Source organism: Rhea pennata, chromosome 12, assembly GCF_028389875.1.
Source record: "Rhea pennata isolate bPtePen1 chromosome 12, bPtePen1.pri, whole genome shotgun sequence".
NCBI classification, from domain to species: Eukaryota; Metazoa; Chordata; class Aves; order Rheiformes; family Rheidae; genus Rhea; species Rhea pennata.
The window spans coordinates 19,284,593-19,305,628 of record NC_084674.1 but is presented as its reverse complement, the minus strand read 5'-3'; the positions used below and the strand labels follow the sequence as shown (position 1 = coordinate 19,305,628).

The window sequence follows — 21,036 nt, the reverse complement described above, 5'->3', positions numbered from 1 at the left end:
AGGCAGTATAACATGGAACAGTCACCAATTTTAACACTAAATAGCAAGTAAAGAGAAGATGTAGAAATCTGGATAAGAAATAGGAATGTATACACTTGCTTTTTAAACCAACAATGGCATCATTTAAATAGAATTGCTTTTATGGAAAAAGGAATACGTATGAAAGAATCTAGACAGTGATTTGAGCAACTTCAAGCAAGCAGCAAGGATTTCTGACTTTGCAGAGATTAAGATAACCTCCTGATCAAAGTCTTGTTTTGGTTAATGAAACTCATGTCTTAAGTCTTTCGTTTAAACTTAGCTGCAGGTTTTGGGTTTTTCTTTTCCAAGTTTTAAAATCAGGGCATCTTAAAATGAAATCTATTCCAGACCTCAGAAAGACAGAATGGAGCTTCAACTCTGGAGCTGGCAGTAACTTTCGCTCAATTAGGAAGACTTTGGAAGCTGAAAAACATTCGCAGTTTCCCCATGTTTCTAAACAAGCAAATCGTATTTCCCCTTTTATACATTCTCTCATATGACTTTGTAATTCTAAATCTTGTTCTGAAGTAGCTCATTTTTATACAGTAATATACAGTGTTCACCACATATAGGGTCACATAGGAATACAGGATATATTTGAAAACACCACCCGTCTTCTCATCCAGGACAAAAGCACCAGATCCTTTTAAGTTCTCTCCCTCAAAACTCAATCTCTTATTTTATAATGATATAATGTAGTATTGATATCTTATGTGGATCACAATGTATTGATTATTTTGGGATCTACTCACATGTAGAAAGCCAAAAGCAATTATGAAGTAATTTTATTAATGCAAAAAGAGCAGAGCCAGTGCACATTAGCCAGTTCTGGCCCACACACAAAAAAAGAAAAAAAATTTTAAGTCATGTACCCCCAATTGCTTTTGACATTTTAAAGTTTTTCAGTATCATAGAAAGCAGAAATATCTACTTTCAACATTTTCGTTAGACATCCAAAAAGCTCATTCTCTAAACTCCTGTAAAAAGACAGTTTTGAGGTCCTTTAATTTTACTTTGTAAAATCAGAAGGCCTATGTGGATAGAAATTACACACATTCTTACCAGCTGTTAGTACTGTTTTAGCGCTCTGCACTAGACTGGAAGATCTCACAATTCCTGAAATGCCTGTAGACAGAAACACACAGAGATGTTATCCATCTTAACAGTTTTGAGGGGTTTTATCCTCCAACATAAAAAAGGAGAAATATTTTCCCAGGTGTACAATCAAGCCAGCCTGAAATTAAAACTTAAGTTGAGAAATGGTATTTCTAGTTTGCTTTGTCATACTAATTGAAAATATTCACTGTTTTATATTTATTTGTTATTTTAACTTATTTTATATATAACATGCAAAAAAAATAGTATTAAAACAGTTATCAACCTAGTAGGAATTGATCCAATCTTCCCACTATTTCTCTACTAAGGTGATTAATTACAAGTGGTTCAGAAGTTATGTTTCAGCTCGGAATTGGTATTTTAACTTTCAACACCAAAACAATTTATATTTTTGTTTACTTCAATATAAAATTGGAATTTTGCACTTCTTTAGTCAAGTAGAAATGCCTATATTGTTCAGTATTTGTCTGGCTTAATTAAATCATCAGCTTTCAGGGGTAATGCTCATTTACCACTTTGTATTGTGGCACACTCAGTTCCTATGGAACTATTAATGGAATAGTATATAAACTATTTTTTAAATGCTTTAATAAGTTTTATCTGTTCTAATGCATTTTTAAAGGCATGCAGACTTGTGTGAAACAAACTTTCTGCATTCTTGAAGTATTCATTAATATCCAGTAAAACATCAGTCCCAAAATTAATCTTCCAAACTACAAGTTATTTTTCTGCATTAACCAGAATGTAGAATGTAATTTCTAATATTATTTTCGAAATCTTCTCTCAAAGCTACTTCTATAATCAAGAACACAATTTAAGGAAATCCATGCACAAGAGAAATATTTCATCTGAAAAAATAGATTGTTTTTATTCTACAAATCATGTTGAGCTAATCAATCATCTGAGAAAAGAGTAATTCTTCAACTTGAATAATCCTTTTAGTTTTTCAGGGTTACAAAAATGGCTTCTGCTGTTCTTTATCCCCATTTTTGAACAAGAAAATTCCTTTGGCCACAATAGTGGAACAGGGGTTTTGATTTGTTCTTCTAAGAGTATAAACTGCTTGGCTTGAGAAGACTAGATCTACCCAGTGTTTTGACACTGAATTTCTTTGTGACTATGGATAGCCCACAGTCACACACCCTGCAAAAACATAACCATAAGGGTAGTTAGGTCAGAGTGGACAAATAAGAGTAGGTAACTCACAAGCATTACAGATTCTGCCCCAAGGCTGAACTACTATCACATTGTTATTATGTTCCAGCCCTACTGGCACAAGAGCTAACATTGATTGACATGACAGAAGCTGGACACCTCAGATGTCCATATGCAATTGATCCCCCAGCCTGTCTACAGAGAACTGGGACTCTCATGAGTTGTTACTTCCCCATTAGAAATCAGCTCAAGACTTCCCTCCTCACTTGGTTTGTGTCTGGGGCTCTCAAGCAGGTGAAGAGTTTCAGTTGTGCTCATGGAGCCTGCAAAATTGGCCATCTGTAATTAATATGTGTCAAGTTCTTTAAAGATGTGAAAGACTGTAAAAATACTGAACATTTTTATTTATCTGCAGAATCTCTGCAGAATAATAAAGCTGCAGATTGGTATCTGCAGCATAAGCCTTCATCCCTCAGCTTGCTTGTACAAAGTAGTCTTGCCTAAGAGAAGCATCTGTGGTAAGTGGTGCTGCAATCTTTTTCCTCAAAGCTTGCGGTCTCTGCCAGAGTATCACATATCTGAACTCTGTCAACTTGAAAAGGTAATACCAACAAGCTCGAAATAACTTAGTAATGCAAGATACCATAAGTAGGATATATAGCTTAATATTGAAGTGAGTCATGTCAGGCAATGAAATACTGAACATACAAATAACAGAAAGAGTTAGATGGTCTAAGTAGTTTATGTTACATCCTAAGGACTGTTCTTTTCAGGATTAGAAACAAAATTCATACCTTTCTATATCAGTAGGAACGCTATTTGATAGTACTTCAGAGAACCTGTTTGCAATCAAACCAACCCCAAAACATGCCTTTTGGAATGCATCTAATATTATCTTCCTGTCATCTTTCTTCTCTCTCAATCATCCTCCTGAATTGGAAGAACATATATAATAAATCTTTACATCTATCACGTCTTAAATGAGATTGCAAATACTGACATAAGCCTACCTTGGTGTACCACAAATCCACAATCAGGGTCATGAGCAACTTGCATTAAAATTTCTTCCACGTCTCTGTTTTTTCCAGGGGGGTCTACCAGAGAAGTTATCTTTTGCTGTAGAGTCCTTGGCAAAGCCATTAGTTGTGTGAATTGACCTTCTGGACTTTTATCAATCTGAGTTTTACAAAAGATAAGACAGTAAGAGCACACAGTGTTAACAAAAACCATTTTCTTCTCACAGAGGTCACGAAAGTCTTTTGGCTACCTTTGGTCTACGATAAAGCTTTGGGAGCTGCATATCTCAAAATCCACTATTTCACATGCAAAAGTCACTGACAACAATAATGAAAGCTCCTCATGCACTGGAAAAGGCTCAGTTCTGAATCTGAAGAATGACCCAATGGAAAGTTGCTGTTTTTTATCCAGGGAAGATTCAGTATACACAACATCTTGCTGCCTCTGCAAGCAAATTATCATGGAAATTGTACCATTTCTGTTCTGTTCAATTTCCTTTGAAAATGTAAGTACATTATAATGAAAAAAGTGGTCCCAGAAGACCACTTATCTCAGTGTTTCTTCTGCTGAATATAATCATACTATATATCCAGTACATATGCATTTAAAGTTTAGTTTGAAAAACATTTTTTCTGTTGTAAACTTAAACCACATCTGGTTTGAATAATTTGAAAGAAACATTTATTCCAAGTTTTCCAGTCTAAACCAGAAATTCAATGACCCTTTTCTGAATACAATGATACCAACATGTGGGTCTCTACACATTTACACAAAACGTGAGCAACAAGTACTGAAAGAAAGCATAATGGAGCAGATCTCTCCAAATCAGAGGAAAATATTAAGAACTTGATTCCTCCCACACAACCTTTTAGAAATTTCATGGAAACATCAGACAGGATTCTAGTTGCCCTATACTCCCTCTAGTCAATGGGGAGAAAATGATATCCAGATGAATCACCCACTGAATACACGCGGAGCTGACAATGAGCAGGCTCCTAACATTATGTGGGAGGAATCCACGCCTAAGCCAGAACTGTAAAATTTAGTGTCTGCCTTCAATTGTTTTTGAGGAATCTATCTAAATCTATCTAAAGATTTTTCTTCTGTAATTATGAAGACACACACTTTGGGTGGGGGGTTGCTATTCTGTGTTAAACAGTACTCCAGATAGTTGTCCTTCAATCCAAGGAAGGAAAGCAAATATCCACAGCAAGGTGTAAAGAATAAAGTATTAAATCACTTTGCTCAAAATTAAAACAATAGCATTTAGTCAACCACTTCAGTGATTAACATGGAATTGCAAACAGATTTATTATCCCACAACATATTTATATTATGCTACTAGGTTTTATGTACATGTAAGGTAATAGAGTGTTATTCTAACTAGTTATCTTCTTGGGGACAGTATCATCAGTTATGTTCAAGATTCATTTAAAATACTTTTACCATTAAGGAGTTCACAAGCCTGATAAGAAAACTGGTAAGCCTGATAAAACTGATAGAAAATACACAGACAGCTGCAATATAACATTGACTTACTCATCCTGTACTCCAAAGTGCTGTGGTAGAACTATTTCCATACTCAAGCTCGCTTACATTTAAAACAATTTATGAGATAATTAACAGAGTGCCCTGAGAATAAAGAGACAATGCATGCTATCTGTAACTTAGTATTGAAACGTATACCACAGTTTAATATTTGCCCAAGTACATGCATACTACAATAAAAAAAAGAAAAATTGCTATTGGACCTCTGAAATGCAGCACCCCTAATTGCTATTTTTCATTTATACCTTATGCCACAGAAATGGAATTCAGGGCACCATCTATCTTGGACATCTGTTTCCTGAATGCTAGGAACATTATTTATTGAGTATGAGTATTTAAATACAACGTCAGAATTTCATTTGAGCTTAGTCAACTGAAATTTATAACTAGCACTCTAGGTTTTGTTAGACATGCAGTTTTTGGTTGCAGAAAGTTGCACCTCTAAGTTATGGCCTAATCTTTTTAATACTAAATGAAAGTTTGTGCTTCACTTCCTATACTGTTGTTTCCATATGGTAGTCATTAAGTCACACATTTTAAAATTATCTTCCCTTACTTTCTCACTAGGGCTCTATTCCTATGGCCATTCTCAAAGAAAATGAACACTAGTTATCACACAGGCAGAAACTGATATTTAGGGCAAGTTTTCAGGCTGCATATTTAACTAAGCAATATAAAAATAACAAATAGCAGGAATATTAACTACAACTTCTCATGTTAGCATATGGCATAATTCTTCCTTTTGTCTATGTCATAAAATACTTCCACTTGTTTGTTTTAGAAATGTATTGAAGAAAACCACTTGCCTCTAACCTTCCCAGACGGTGCTTATATACCACTTGAGGGCAGTCCTGTAATATGTTACTGTACAGCTTCTGAAAATGAGGAACACTAGGTTTCACTATGTTCTGCACCTTTGATTTGTCTTCTCCTATTATCATTCTGAAATCACCTAGAAAAATAAAGAAAACTAGTTAATTCACTAGGTAAAAATTGAAAACAAAGCAGGAGAATATAACAGAAACCTAGATGGTACAAAGCTGCCATTTACAACTCTATTCTCCAATCATACCTATGCCTATGTACTCCACAATAAGGTTCACTTAATAGTAAAAAATTCAACTATTCAAATACCTTTGAGCACAGAAAATAAGGTTCAGAACTGTGATGCAGCCTCTGCTATGTTGTAATAGCATCAGCTCACATATACCACAAACATATCCACATTTTCACTTGGACAAGAAAAAATTCAGCCGCCACATCCAGCCTTGAAAGCAGGAAAATGATCATACACCACTTTGAATAGGTTACCAAACAGTATTTGGTTGACTAGCCACAGTAATTTTTATCCAGCAGCAAACAAACTTTAATTCGCTATGCTGAAAGAAAATAACTTGCATTGTCTCTGCATTTCAAGGACAATACCTGAAGCACAGCTCGCAACTCTCATGGTCAGATCACAAGGTCACAATTCCCTCTTAGTTGAGCATTTCGTTAGTAGTTTCAAAAAACAACTTATTTCTACACCAGTATTACTTCAGTTACCCTCACACTTCCTTTCCTGATACCTGACTGAAAAGTTTCACAAAGTATCAGTGAAAAAAGACAGTCTGCAACACAGCATTTAGGTAACTGTGTCAGACACTACCCTGCTTCCAGAATCACCAAACAGTACTTAGAGGCTCAGGGCAGCACAGATCAATAAGTATCTTGAATCAATTCATTTCACCACCTCCCACATCCAGGAGATAAATGTTGTTGTAAGGTGGCAAATTACTGGTATCAATTTAGTTTACTTCAAAACAACCTAACGAGCAAAATTAACAAACTCTTCCTGTGCAAGTAGCACTGTTGCACTGCTCTCAAGATTTATATATAAAAAAGGGATAAATATTTTCAAAATCATGAAAGACTCTTTTCAGCAGTTATGTTCCAAGGAGACCAATTAAAGAAATGCATAAAATCAATTTTATCTACAGGTATTCCCCTTGAAAAGTTTAAGTCTTACCAAAATGGATGCAAAATAAAATATCCACAACTACATCACGGACAGACCTTTTCTTTAACATTTCTAACTGGAAGGCTTACTGCTTAAGCTTTATTCATGCACAAAAGCCAATTTCAACATCTTACAGCACGGTAACTGATCTCTCACTTTTATAGTTAATAACATTGTTTCAAACGATACATGTAAAATATCTCGTTCACTTGTGATCAATGAGAGTATCATGACATTCCTAGGCAGATTTCAGGCAGACAAATACATAGCCATGTAGCAAACATGCCTGGCTAGCAACTTGTGGCTATCGCACTATTACTGCCCTCTCTATCGTCACCCTCAAACAGCTAATGATTCAGATAAAAAGCAGTTAAATTTGGAGGTGGGGAATATTTCAAGTCATAGAATCTTTGGAGCATCCCAGGCATATTCCGCTAATATTCTGCATGAATGCACTAATATTGCATCTGCATGAATATTGCATTCTACATGAATGTACTAATATTCTGCATGAATGCACAGCAAACTGCAAGAACATCTAACTACAGAAAGAATACAACACAATGAGCAGTAAGACTTGTTAGCGAAACCAAGTTGCAGCCTGTAAAACTCCACTTACATTTCTTTTTTAAGACAAGGCACACACTTCCAGGGTAAGAAAACAACAAAAAAGAAGTTTGGGGGCTTAGTCCTTCCTAGCTATTAATTCTTGCATTTTGATATAAGCAAGAAAGTATATATGAAGTATGACTCAGACCACACATTTATAGTGACTTCACTACGGATATCAGCATTAAATACTAATATTTAGTTACACAATAATAACCAATTCTGCTGTAAGAATAGTGTAGAGTCATTTGGAATAATTTCTTTCTTTCTTTGGGTTGGTTTTTTTTTTTTGTTTTTTTTTTTCTACTTTTATATCTAAAGAAAGGAAGAAATTCTTTCCCCCTCCCCCAAAAAAGTCAAACAACCACCAGTAGATAAGCGGTAAATATACATTGAAGAATCATAATTTGGACCTTTCATTCAACTAAATGACCTTAACCACAGCACATGTAAAAAGTAAGAGGTAACAAATCATTAGTCTGACTATGGGATGAATTAATATTACACAACAAGAATGTAAAGAATTTCTTAACACTTCTGAACTGTTAGAAACAAAATACAATCCATAAAAATATAAACAAAAAGTTATGACTTGACCATATTCAATCAATCATCAACACTCAGTTGTTTGCAATACAAGTGGGTATAAGAAAGGTTTGTATCTATCTATTCTTATTTTCTATGAACAAGCAGAATTACTGTTTTCAAGATACTGTAACGCCATAATAAATACAGTTATTATAGCATGCAATTCTGTAGGCCAAAAACAAGACAGCAGAAGCTCATCTTCGGTGAAATTCATGACAAAAAAGTCGAACTGAAGTGCAGAATCAAGTTCCTTACCACAGAGTATATTAACAGGCGGTGTTACTATGCTTTCCTATGCATTAAACTTCCTACTATTTCAGTTTTGTACATGTGGTACAACACCTCCAACTATAGCTTTACCCCTCAGACACTTTAAATACTATATACTAACCAGAATAGGAGAGTCCTGCAATTTGCATATAGAGGTCTTCTTCAGAGAAGCTTTCTGGTAGCATGAGAAAGGCTGCTGTGACTGCGCTCTTCAGATTGCTAACAAGAGCAGCTTGCAGCTTGCCATTCTCATTTTGTGTCAATATTTTCACCTGAAAAAAATCATAGTAGTTAGAAGCAAGACTTCAGGAAAGTACTACTGAAGATAGAGCTAGAAATGTTACTCAATCCAACATAAAAAAATAAGATTATTTCCTATCATTATGTTACAATAAAGATCAGACCATCTACCCATCTACTTTTTTTTTTAAACACAGTGGAAGACAACAACACCTTTTAAGAATTAACAGACTGCTACAAAAGGCTATTTTTATAAACAAATACAGAGATGTTACAAGCAACAGTCATTACCTAACCTCTGAAGAGTTATTCATCTTTTTATATTCATAAATTTAGGATTAATCAAAATAGGAACTCTGAATGCATCAACAGAAACATTTCACATGTGTTTATGCAATATGAAAAAAAGCAAGTACACTACCATACTGAAAGAGAATGGAAAAAAAAAACAGCAAAAGAATGAGCTTTTCCTATTTATCTTCATTTTAACTTCCCCTCCCCCCCCCTCCTTTTAATAGAATATAGTAATCTAGAACATAAAAATGTACTGGAGTAAAACACAGCTCTTAAGAACTTCATGCAGAAAGATATTATTACAGAACATTAGACTGATAAAGCCAGTCTGGTTTATAAGATGGCTAACTATGCTATTTCAGAAATGATTCTCCAAAGAACACTTTTGAACTCCAATTGTGAGTTTCTATTCTTTTTAAATGTTCTAGCTGGCAATACTGTCTTGCTTTACCTATAAAAAGTAGGTTCTTAATACTTGTTTACTCTGAATTACCTCAAAACTAAAGTTCTGCTGGCAGTTACCAACAAATGCATCCAACTCTTGTTCTCAACAAAGAAACTCAGGAGTGTGCAAACGAACTGCACTTCTCTGAAGCTCTGGCCCCATATCTACCTGAAACAGCTAAGGCATCTCATCAAGAAAGAGTTTTTCATTGAGAATGTGAACACTTATAAATGAAGGAAAAAAAAATTGAACCTAGATTCAATAAGGAACACAAGGGAATCAGATACAGGTGTGACACAAAACTCTTGCAGAAAGAACATCAACAAAGCAACGTCATTGTTGACTGTTAATATATTCAGAGCTTAATCTTTAATTAGAATTAAGTATTTAAGAGTAATAACACTAGAACAGTAACACAATTTGATTTGCTGGTAAATATAACAGCATATTAGAGGCTGCTCTTTTCACTCCTTCTGCACTGAAGCATGGTTTTGTCTACCATCAAATCTATGTAAAACTCTGGAATGGGTCCTGAGTGCATTTTTTAAAATGTTTCTCTTTTTTTTCATTTTAAAAATATGACTTAATTTCACAAATGAACATTCAAAAATTCCTCCCAACTCTTCTGCATACTACTTTGTATTTTCTAGCATTAAAACGGGAGACACTTATCAAGCACATTAAGCTACAATAAATTTATCTGCCACAGAACTTGGAGTAAATCTGACTCCCTCAAAAACCATCAAAAATTGAATGCATACAGACTTGTTTAAATAAGAGCCAATAAAAAACATATGCAGATTATGAGAATAAAATAGTAATTAAAATCTCATCAACTAATTCCACTGTTTGCATTTTCATAGCTTGCTGCTACAAGGAAACCATAATGAAAGACTCGATGGAAAAAGTCTGTGGCACCTCAAGCAATAGCTCAAACTGCTGTACCTGAGGCTAGCCTTGGAAATAGGAGTACATGTGGGACACGTTCTAAAACACCAGAGCAAAAGCTTTTTAAAATGTGAAACTCAGAAATGCTATTCCTCCTCATGGAGGACTTAAAGACTTGATTTTGTGAAGTGAAGGGAATAATCTCCTTTGCTGAAAATACTCCCTAACATGAGGAAACTCAACATAATTTCAAAGGGAAACAATACTCTGGCTTCAGAATTTAAATGTATGGAACACTGCAGTAGTGATGCTATTTATGAAGAAATTTCCAACAATTCAGACAGCTAGACAGCTCCCAGGAAAACAGAGTATAACATTAAGCACTCAAGCATGACAAGAATGAGTACTGATTCTTGCTGTGGTAAGTCTGAAATAACCTCAAAGTAAATGAAGGCTTTTTCACAGGACAGAGAACTTAAGACCATAAATATTTACTGTACCGCATTATATGAGATGGAAAAAAGAGCACAGCTTGTTCTGGTTTCACAGTATACATAAAATTCATCCAGCTAACACTATACCTGAGATTTTAAAATTAAATTTCATAAATAAGCATGACTCCCAAGTAGGACATGCACTACTTCCACCGCTAGAAAATCTGTACACAAGAAACTACAAGTGTAGTTGTGTACAGAAAGATACTTACAGCCAATCAAGAAGAAAATCTCATTACAGAACTAAAAGGTTTCAAAAGCACTATTACAGTTTGCCATTAAGCCACATCAGCACTCTGCTAAATATCACACACGTAAATGGATCCTCTTTCAAAAAAAATTTTTATTTATTTGGACAATGAAGAAATTTTGTAAACAAGTGTTCTGCCACTCTTTCATGGGAATTTATATAATGCAAATATAATTTTATAATTTTTATAATGTAAAAATATCCAGCTCTCAAGATCACTCTAAGAAGTTCAAGATCCTTTTAAATACTGTTCATATCCCTCCCTCTCTCTCAGCTCACTTTCAATTCATCAAACACTCCCTTCTTTTAATAGTTTCTCCAGAACAACAGTAAATACAACCGCTTATACTAAGCCAATATTGCATGCAACATTTAACAAAAATTTAGTAGCACTTCAGATGCTTTTTAACATCTTCTTCCTCTCTGAAAAGATAGTTGACACTTGTGCTTGCTTCCCCCTTCAGGAATCTTGTCAGTTTTAGAGAATTTACAACTAATTTTATTCAATTTTTCAATACAAGTAGATGGGCATTTAGCAAATTGACATCATAGATTTCATTTAGGACAAAAAGCCAATAAACTTCTAACACACAAGCTTGGGAACAAAATTTAGCATTTCTAAACAGCAGCTGCAAACTCCATATATTCTGCCAAACATTCTGGAAAGACTACTTGGTCAAGGCAACCAGTTTATAACAGAAACAAAACTCTCTCTGAAAATTATGCCACTATTTCCAAGTCAGAGCAAATGTTTCAGCTCATGTGCTAGAATAGCTTAGATAGCTTTCACTCGTAGAGTGACAGCTTCATAATGGAACACCAGCAAGGCGCTCAGCTCTTCCTCCTCCACACAAGAGCAAGAAGGAAATTTGCAGATAAATTATCAAACAATATTAATCTGGCTCCAGTCAACTGTGTCCAGAACTAGCACAAATGGCAAACCATACATAAGAGATTATAATGTATTAGAAGAAAAAAAGAAAAAAAAAGAAAAAGAAAAAAACCCACTCTCCTCCAAAAAACGAGGAGCTCATTACTGTACGTTTTTAGAAGGAGGGCAAAAAAAGTAAAAAAAAAAAAAAAAAGCTTTTACCACCACTTACAAAGTATATATCAAAACATCAAATCAGAAGTGAAACCAAAATCAGTAAAAATTTGAATCCTATAGAACATACCCAAAAGAATTATTTGGTCATAGTTGCAAATACAGCATAACTTTTAAAAATTCCAGTTAAACGATTTTTGCAGATTATTCTACAGAAAGAGACAGTTAAAAGATTTACCCAGTAATCTTTTGGTCAAATTCTAGCTTAAGTCCTGCAATCTGTATTCAATCTAAATTCTTTTGAGCTTTATGAAAATAACTTGGACTGATTAGTTCTTTTATCTATTAAGCACATATGCATGAGGATATCTCTGGCTGTCTTGTTAGTGTCCAAACAAAATTCCAATTTCTCCCTCATTGTGCAAGTATGCATTCCCTCAATTTAATCAGAAACCATGAAGTACAATTTATAAACATTGAAAAGATTAAAAATTCTACAATAAATCAAAGCAACAGCAAGTATAGTTACACTGAAAAAAAAATCAGTCTTTGTAGTTAATGTGAAATTCAAAATTCTTCTTTCAGTTATTTTTCCTGAATGTATTAGGTTTCATTCTTCATGAAGATAATGGCTGTTGTAGCCTATTTCATGCCATAAGTCACTGAAGATAGGGGAAAAGGTACAGTAGTGCTGAGACAATCTATTTAAACTCACACCTCAAATTTTTAGTCAAAAGAATGATTAACTTATATTTTGTTTTAAGGCTTGAACTGAATTATCCCTCCCAAGAAAATTTAACCTATCTCTGCTGCCATCTGCAGAAAGCACACTGAATCACCGCACTTAGCAGGGAGCACAGATTTCACATTTTGTGCAACACAAACATGGAGAAAAAAAAATGTCCAACATTCTTAGCACATGATGTGGTCAACTACGCATACATTAACACAATGAACTAGACAATAACTGCATAGTAAAGCAGCTTTCATCTTTAATGATATTAAAGACTCACTTCATAATTGTATTGAATTTTAGCAACTCCTGTAATGTGTTATAAAAGGTGAATATCATTTTTTAAAGTTAAAGGGACTTTAAGTTAGTACAGTCCAGATATTCAAGATGCAACATGGCCAGAAAACTATGGTTAATACATCTAACTTTAGGTTTTTGATGTAACACGGAATACACTTAAGTTTTACATTCACTTTCCTTCTGAGAGATTATGCCTCTATCAGAGCTACAGCCCTAAATCAGGGCAGGAGATTTGCTCAGTGCTGACTCAAACCACTACTATTTTCCATCCTTCCTCTATTTTAAAGATAGATAATTGAACAGACTAACAGTTACCGGTTTTTGTAGGCGTCCAGCAACATAGAGGGTTTTCCAGTGAAATAAGTCATCAATCAGGGCATCAGTGCTAATTACACCATATTTTATCACCTGAAAAGCCAAAATAAAGAGTTTAGAACAACCTGAGAGTTGCACTGCTTTTATTTTCTGGAACTTACTATATATGTCATTAATGCTAAAGAACATACCCCTCCAACTAAAAACTGGAGCAAAAAATGAAACATTTTAATGATGATTACATTTAGTTTCTCTAACAACTTTTCCTTCTATAGGTGTTCAAAATTTTCTTTCCAATACACCTCAGCCACAAAAAGTCTCTTTGATAACGCTCAAAGAACTGCCCAAGCATTACATAAACAATGAAAAGAGCTCCATAAGTGACAAAGCTGCATAGCATGTTTGGTTTTCTGCCCCCCCCCCCCCCCCCCCCGCCCCTTTTTTTTTGTCTTGTACCAAGTAAAAGTAACGGGAAAAAGCAAGGATATAACATAAAAAGTAGAGATAAAAATATTTTCTAGAGAAGCATTATATTCAACAGCAGCACTGATAGCAGTATTGCTTAAAACAGGAAAAGAGTTCCAAAAGTAAACTAGAATTTTAAAGAAAATCAGCATATGGACATCTCATGGAATGCAAAAGGTAACAAAACACTATTTCCTTGCAATTATTTTCAGAAAAGCAGAATGAGAAGATACACAGAGTCCTCTAACATTCTTTTGGGGGGAGAAGAAACCCACACTTCCAGCAAAGTCATCCCAGGATCAATCAATAAAGGAAAGGATTTTAAAATCCCAAAGAAATCGATAAGAAATCTGAACATTAAAATACAACTCTTCATGAAAAAGACTTTTGAAAGGTTTTAACCAGATCTGTATCAGCAAAATATTGCAAGAGATGGAATAATTCACAGTATTTTTGTGAAATCAAAAAAAAAAAAAAAAAGAAAACCCAAGAAATTATTTACCTGGGAGAGTTAAAGTAAACAAATAACCATAAATATGCAGGGGTTGTTTATATTGGGGGCAAGGGTTCAGTGAACTTTTTGCTACTGCCCTTCAGCATTAGAAAATAACTTGTGATTTTGCAATTCAGTTTACACAACTGGAAAAAAGATTAATTCTTATTGTTTTGCTAGCAGTCCGCAGATCTCAGGTTTCCAAAGAGCATCACCAGATCAAGCCAGCCAACCGTACAACCCAGGACTGTGATATGAATGGATCATTGTAACATGAAATAAAGGCATTCTGAGAGCCAAAAAATAACAAATTTTGTAACAAAGATCATTATATTGATCCTCAAAACCAAATTCAAAATCATTTTTTACATAAAGAGAACAAGGTTTAAATCCCAAATTCTTTCCTCATTCAGCTGCCTTTTAAACTAAACAGCAAGCACACAAATCGGCTCCTGCATCTAGCTCTCCAATCCCACATCAAGAATTCTGACACATATCCAAAGTTATTGAAACCATATGTGCCCTGAGAAACTTCAGTTAGGTATATATTACTCAAATGTCATTTTCCCTCTGACTGTACTTCAATTTCCTATTTTTCTTAAAGGATCTTGCTTTTTTATGTGCAGTTATTACCACACGCCAAAAATTACTCGAATCAGCACCAGGAAATACAGATACAGCCTCCCCTCTCCAGACTCCTATCTGCATTCCTCCTACCAAATACTGTCTAGATATGGACATAGAAACTAGACAGTAAGACTTGCCTGGAATTATTAATTATACCCAAAACTTCACAGGCCAAGGTGTCAGCCATTAAGTAACACATGTCAAATAAAATTTGCTATGTAAAATATTTGTGTTTTATGTCAAACATATGTAGAATGCACCTTACTATTACAATGTGGTCAACTATTGAATTTACATCTATGTTTCTTCACAGACAGAAATAGTGAAAAACTTTAGAACGATCAAAATTAGCAGACCGCAAGGGATAAGGAAAGTAAATAAAGTTTTGGAGGTGCTTTGGTTGTAAATTCCAAACATCATCATTTTTTAAATACCACTGCAGCTGCTCTGTTTGCTTAATAATTAGTGCGCTGCTTACAAAAGTCTGAAATGTGAATATTGAACATACCACTTGCTAAGGATAAACTACAATAAGCAAGATGTGTTTCCTGCACAGAAGTCCACTTTAAACTAATCATTTCAATACCTTACACAAACACATTTAATTTAATTTATTCAAATTTATACTTACCCTACCATTACATGGCACTAAAGTATTGTAGTAAATCCCTGCTCCGTAGCTCTGTATATTACTTATCTGTTTTGGCCCAAAAACTTTTAGGAAGGAATAATGACTCCTGTTCTTTAACAAGTTCATCATATGCCACGTAACTGAATCATCAACAGCAAATACGAAGTCCAACATGTTGTTCTATGGATACAAACAAAAATAATTACTTACATGTCAGGATGCAACGAATGATCATAATTTATTCTACTGTTCACATAATACCCAACTACAGGCTAATCACTGTTTATACAATTAAAGGAAAAGTACAAGTATTAGTATCAAGTATAATTTAAAGGTTTTGACAGAGATATATGTTTTCTGATCCAGAATCTTCCTGTCCTGGTTCCATGACCAATCTTCCACCCTCTGAAACAAATGGGAATAGGTCACAACATCTCAGCTGTCCTAGGTCACAGCTCAACACTACAACTTAAACTGTCAGCCAAGAGGACTTTTGCTAATACACAAGGCCATAGACTGGCAGGAGATGCGGGCAGGTTTTCTTCAGGAAGCTCTACCTGAGAAAAGAGCATTAGTACAACAAACAACTGGGAGAACTGCTATCTTCTGTGAATCCAACAGAACCTGTAAGCGTACAAAGCAGTTGTCTCCTGGGTGCTTTTTTTGTTCGGAAAAATCAGTTATATTCACAGAAACATGCATAAAGTTACCAAGCTGGTAGCAAAAAAAAAAAAAAAAACATATTAACTTAGTTTTGTCAACAATACAGTCTGCAATACAAACTCTAGAGGTTTGTCATGTAAAACAATGTTCAAAAAAAAAAAAAAAAACAGTCAAGAGGCACACGTCCGAAGTTTCTAACTATACCTATAATACTATAATAACCTAATATTTGGGAGGCTATTATTTAAAACTCTTCCAGCCCAGCTCTCTTCACAGATTGCTAAGCCCAGGCTGTGTTTTGCCTAATCAACTAATGCAACTAACGAGACAGTTCATTAACTATCTCTGCAGATCTTCAAGGCCCGCCTGGATGCAACCCTGTCTACCATGCTTGACGTGACCCTGCTGAGCAGGGAGGCTGGACTAGATGATCTCCAGAGGTCCCTGCCAGCCTTACTGATTCTATGATTCCACCTACCTCTTCTCCCCGCTCTTGGTGCCCGAACGAAACCCTGCGAGAACTGCGGCGCTCCGGCCCTCTCCTTTGCAGGGAAGAAACCGAAACGCATGGAGGGAGGCGGCAAGGAGCAGGCGAGCCCTAAGCGAGCAGCTCGGCTGCTGGTCCGGACTGGGAACAGCGACAACAGGCTCCGCCGCGGGGACCCGCGCTGCCGCGAGCGAGGCCGGGCCGGCGGCGCTGAAGCCCCAGCGCTGCCCCGCAGGCCTCGCAGCGCCCCCTCCCCACAGCGCCTCACGCAGCTTTGCCTTTTCACGAGGGAAACACATAAATAAATAGGCGCAGAAGCAGCAGTTCAGCGCTGGCGGCAGGGGCGGGTGAAGCGCTTCGCCGCCCCCCCCCCCCCCCGCCTCGCCGGGCCGGCGGCGCCCCGCGCTCACCTCGCTGTGCCCGGCCGAGACCCCCGCCTGCCGGAAGACTCCGGAGCCGTAGGCGAAGGCCAGGCTGAGCTCCTGAGGGAAGTGCGCCAGCACCCGCCGGAACGCCACCCCCGAGCTCGGCAGCGCCGCCGCCGCCGCCATGGCGCCCGCCCGGCCCCTTCCCGCCTTCGGCGCGCCGCGGCGCAGCACAGCGCCCTGCCGAGCCGGCTGCGGCCGGTCTGAGGCGGCCCGCAGCGCCCCCTGCCGCCCGCCCCGCCCCGCCGAGCCGGCTGCGGCCGGTCTGAGGCGGCCCGCAGCGCCCCCTGCCGCCCACCCCGCCCTGCCGAGCCGGCTGCGGCCGGTCTGAGGCGGCCCGCAGCGCCCCCTGCCGCCCGCCCCGCCCCGCCGAGCCGGCTGCGGCCGGTCTGAGGCGGCCCGCAGCGCCCCCTGCCGCCCGCCCCGCCCCGGCCGGTCTGAGGCGGCCCGCAGCGCCCCCTGCCGCCCGCCCCGCGCCGCCCCGCTGAGCCGGCTGCGGCCGGTCTGAGGCGGCCCACAGACGCCCCCCCGGCGCTGCCGCACGTCGCCGCTCGTCGGGGCGGGCACAGCGGCCTTGGGCCGCGGGGAGCCCCGGGGTGGTGGCGGCTCTGCTGAGGCCGCTGCGCGCTTCCCGCAGGGCCGGGCGGCGTGCGCAGGTAGGGCCCGGCCCAGCCCACAGCAGCCGTTCCGAGGGCCCTTCCAGATATACTTGCCGCTGATTCAGTTTAATTCCTGAGGTAGTTGCAATCCTGTGCCCCTTCAGGGATATTTTTTTTCACCTCTTCTCCTCCCCCCCTTTTATCTTCTTTTCTTTTCTACTGGTGTTAGGTTTTCCTCAGTTTTTTTAGGGCTTTGTGCTGTTCTGCGCTCCTGCCATGTTGTGCAGAGGAAGTGCGCGCAACCTCTAACCGTGGTGGCTGTGTGCTGCCCTCGGCCCGTCTCCATGCTCGTGGAGTCTTGCTGAGCCTTGGTTTTAATTTTCAAGTCCCAGAGAATAACTTTCTCAAATTCAAAGAGAAGGTTAATTGCATTAAAAAAAAAGAAATTAAAAAAAATGAATTTAAAACATATTTTGTTTTCTCATAATTTTATGTTTTAATTTCTCAAAGTTCTCATCTTATTTGATTTTATGGCTTTCAAAATATCCCTTTTATGCTGTATAATGCTCTGAGGAAAACAATGACATGTTCCAAAATGTTTTGTGTGCGCTCAACTTCAAACAAGCAATCAGGGCCTCTGACTTCAGTGGAATAATACATACACTTAAAACACGTAACGTACCAGAGGCTCTGATATTCTTTACTGCAGAAGATAGAGTTTGATGCACAGGTTTAAGTCAGTGGCAACATAGTTGTGTTTGTGGTGATAAAGTAGCAGATGATAAATTAGCGTTTGACCGTACAGGAGCGTTGGGAGGAAACACTTGAGACAGGAGAGCAATCCTTATCACTGATGGCAAATAATATCAAACTTTTCACACGTGAGGCAAGTGCCACCATAAAACTGCAATGGACCTTCGTTATTCTCAAATTTTCTACTTCAAATGACACAAATAGTCAAAACATACCTTTTGAAGTCTTCATTCTAAATATTTACTTCCAGAGGAGAAAAACAGTATACTCAGTGAAAGTGTATTTACATCAGAAATAATAACATTTCAACAAGGTAAACATTTACTATTCTGAGTAGTAAGGTCCCAAAGATTTGCATTAGCATGGTACAACAATGATTGGAGTGATTGGAAACTTTAAGATCCAGATTCAGTACTCACCAGAGTCTTTACATTTATATAACTAGTCATGTCAGATCGTAGACCTCATGCAGTTTTTTTTATGACTTACATACTTTATGGCACACTATATAAAGAGAACAGTTTTTGGTGAGCTTGCGTTCAAAAGCCTTTCCTACAACATAGGTGAGCAAAATATTTTGCGTAAATTTTGAGAGGAGGATCTAACTGTAAAAAGCACAACGTAGTGAAGTATTAAAAGAAACATGATTTTTATATTCTTAGTATTTGTTATCCTGACTAAAATGTTGGCATGAAAAAAAATACTAGATGAAAATTTGCATATGTAAGGATTGGCTTTGCCTAGGTTTTTAACTAAGTTGTATTAATGCAGCAAATTCTTTAGCACCAGTATGAATAAATTGCTTAAACATTCAATTTCTCAATATATACTAGAAGACTCTTAAACCATGGGAGTGTTTGTTGGATAAAGCTGTAAGTGGTATCACGTGTCTGATTACTAAACAATCTAATTTGATTATTTAACTTAAATCAGCTGGCAAAGTGATATAAATAGCTGGTATTGCTCAGATGGTTCTTGTCACCACTTACAAAGCTTTAAATTGAAGTTTTCAAACATCTATAACTATTTATTGGATAGTTTTGTTTTCTAAATGTTCTTTTCCTTCTTTATAGCTTCCTACCAATGCAAGAAAGAAGAGTGTCTGTAATTTCCCGCGATTAATTTCACTTTGAAAATAAACAAAAGAGGGTAGGACAATAGTGACTTGCTGGTAGAATTATCCAGAGGAAAACGTAACTGAAGAAAAGGTATGAAAGTGCTTAAATTAGTTAAGGTATATGAAAATAATATGATAGTGTGAAAGGCAACTATAACATCCTTGGTTTATATTGTATGATCTGGATTGTAGCTGATAGGAAAGACATTCCTTCTCTCTAATGCTGAGTTTGTTCAGCAGATTCAAAGAATAATTTATTGTTAAACCTAAGTCTAAGGCTGATTGTTTGCTTAACTTCTATGAATTTAAACATCTAAACCAGAAGTAACTTCAGAACTAAGGAGAATGATACCACGCTATTATGAATTCATTATGCTGCTGAGTTTATCATGCATCTTTGTTTGGAAGTTAGAGCTCTGAAAGGTAAGCAATTCAAATTCTATTTTTCTAGGGTAAGCCTAATTTCAGGAAATCAGAAATAGTAAAAGATCATGAAATAGTTTTTACTTAAGGAGTGAATGGATGTTATTGACCTAGAACAAACTTTAATAAGTAAGTATGGGGAGGCTCTTTTCAAAAAGGAACAGATCGGTAACCTTTTGGAAGGTAGTTTTTATACTATTAACTAATACTTAAAGTAAAAGCAAAATCTGTGAGTAGATAAGCTTTCTGGAGCATTTTTGCTTATATATTTGTGTATTTGAGGAAACTTGGGGAATAAAGTCATCTGAGTATTGTAGAGGTTGCTATCCAAATCCTTACCTTATTAGCCTCAAACCTTTTATTTGAGGACTGCAGGTGGATTTTGTTCATATAGCTTAAAGGCCATGATTTTCGTCTTAAAACTATGTTCTTTGATGTGTTTCTGTAACTGGCTTTTATGCGTTTTAAGTTAAACCTAAGATGTGTTTCTTGCATCTGTTAATGACTTTTAAATTGGTCATGTTTCCAGTAAAGCAATTAATTTTGAGACCAGGTGCTTGGGGCAAAATTTTGAGAGCTCATAAAGAGTCTATCTGAATGCTTATTTGAAGTTTAGATAAAACTGTCTTATGTCTCATACCAGTTTTTAACTTGGGCTCTAATCTGTTTTTCAGTGTAACTTCTGCTTTGCTAACTTTGGTAAGAAAATCTGCAAACACCAGAAGGTCTTAGTTTCATTTACACTTTCAGCCAGCACTGCTGTTGAAAGGAACATTTTTTTTTTCTATCTGCTTCTATCAGTGTAGGTGTTTGCGTGGCTACATATGAGAACAGATTGGAGAATTGATGTGGGTTAAAACCAACTTTTTTAAAAAACAGACTAGTTTTAATCAGGTCAGCAGTGTGTTTTACTGCATATGTTTGTGCTGCTGCAAGCACAAGAATAAGATTTCTATTGACAGTGCTGGTTCAAAACATACAAGTACTTGTGTTTTTTGTTTTTTTTTTTTTGGTAAAATCTTCTCA

The 21,036-nt window shown here is 37.1% G+C and overlaps 1 protein-coding gene across 5 annotated transcripts in view; it reads right to left on the bottom strand.

Annotated features, from left to right (window-relative positions):
* The window catches only part of TAMM41 (TAM41 mitochondrial translocator assembly and maintenance homolog), a 31,095-nt gene extending 13,833 nt beyond the window's left edge, over positions 1–17,262 (bottom strand). For 4 of the 5 annotated variants that reach the window (XR_009959681.1, XR_009959682.1, XM_062585655.1 and 1 more), the window contains exons 1-7: positions 17,104–17,262; positions 15,544–15,723; positions 13,328–13,420; positions 8,445–8,595; positions 5,664–5,809; positions 3,303–3,468; positions 1,084–1,146 (exon numbers count right to left, since the gene is read on the bottom strand). Coding sequence is in view for 2 of the 5 variants with exons in the window: in XM_062585655.1 (XP_062441639.1) it covers positions 1,084–1,146; positions 3,303–3,468; positions 5,664–5,809; positions 8,445–8,595; positions 13,328–13,420; positions 15,544–15,723; positions 17,104–17,244 (940 nt within the window). In the remaining 3 variants the exon portion in view is untranslated. Of the gene's footprint in view, positions 1–1,083; positions 1,147–3,302; positions 3,469–5,663; positions 5,810–8,444; positions 8,596–13,327; positions 13,421–15,543; positions 15,724–16,684; positions 16,810–17,103 lie in introns of those variants that run through there. The other variant, XR_009959683.1, reaches the window with a different exon arrangement.
* Positions 17,263–21,036: the final 3,774 nt, after the last annotated feature.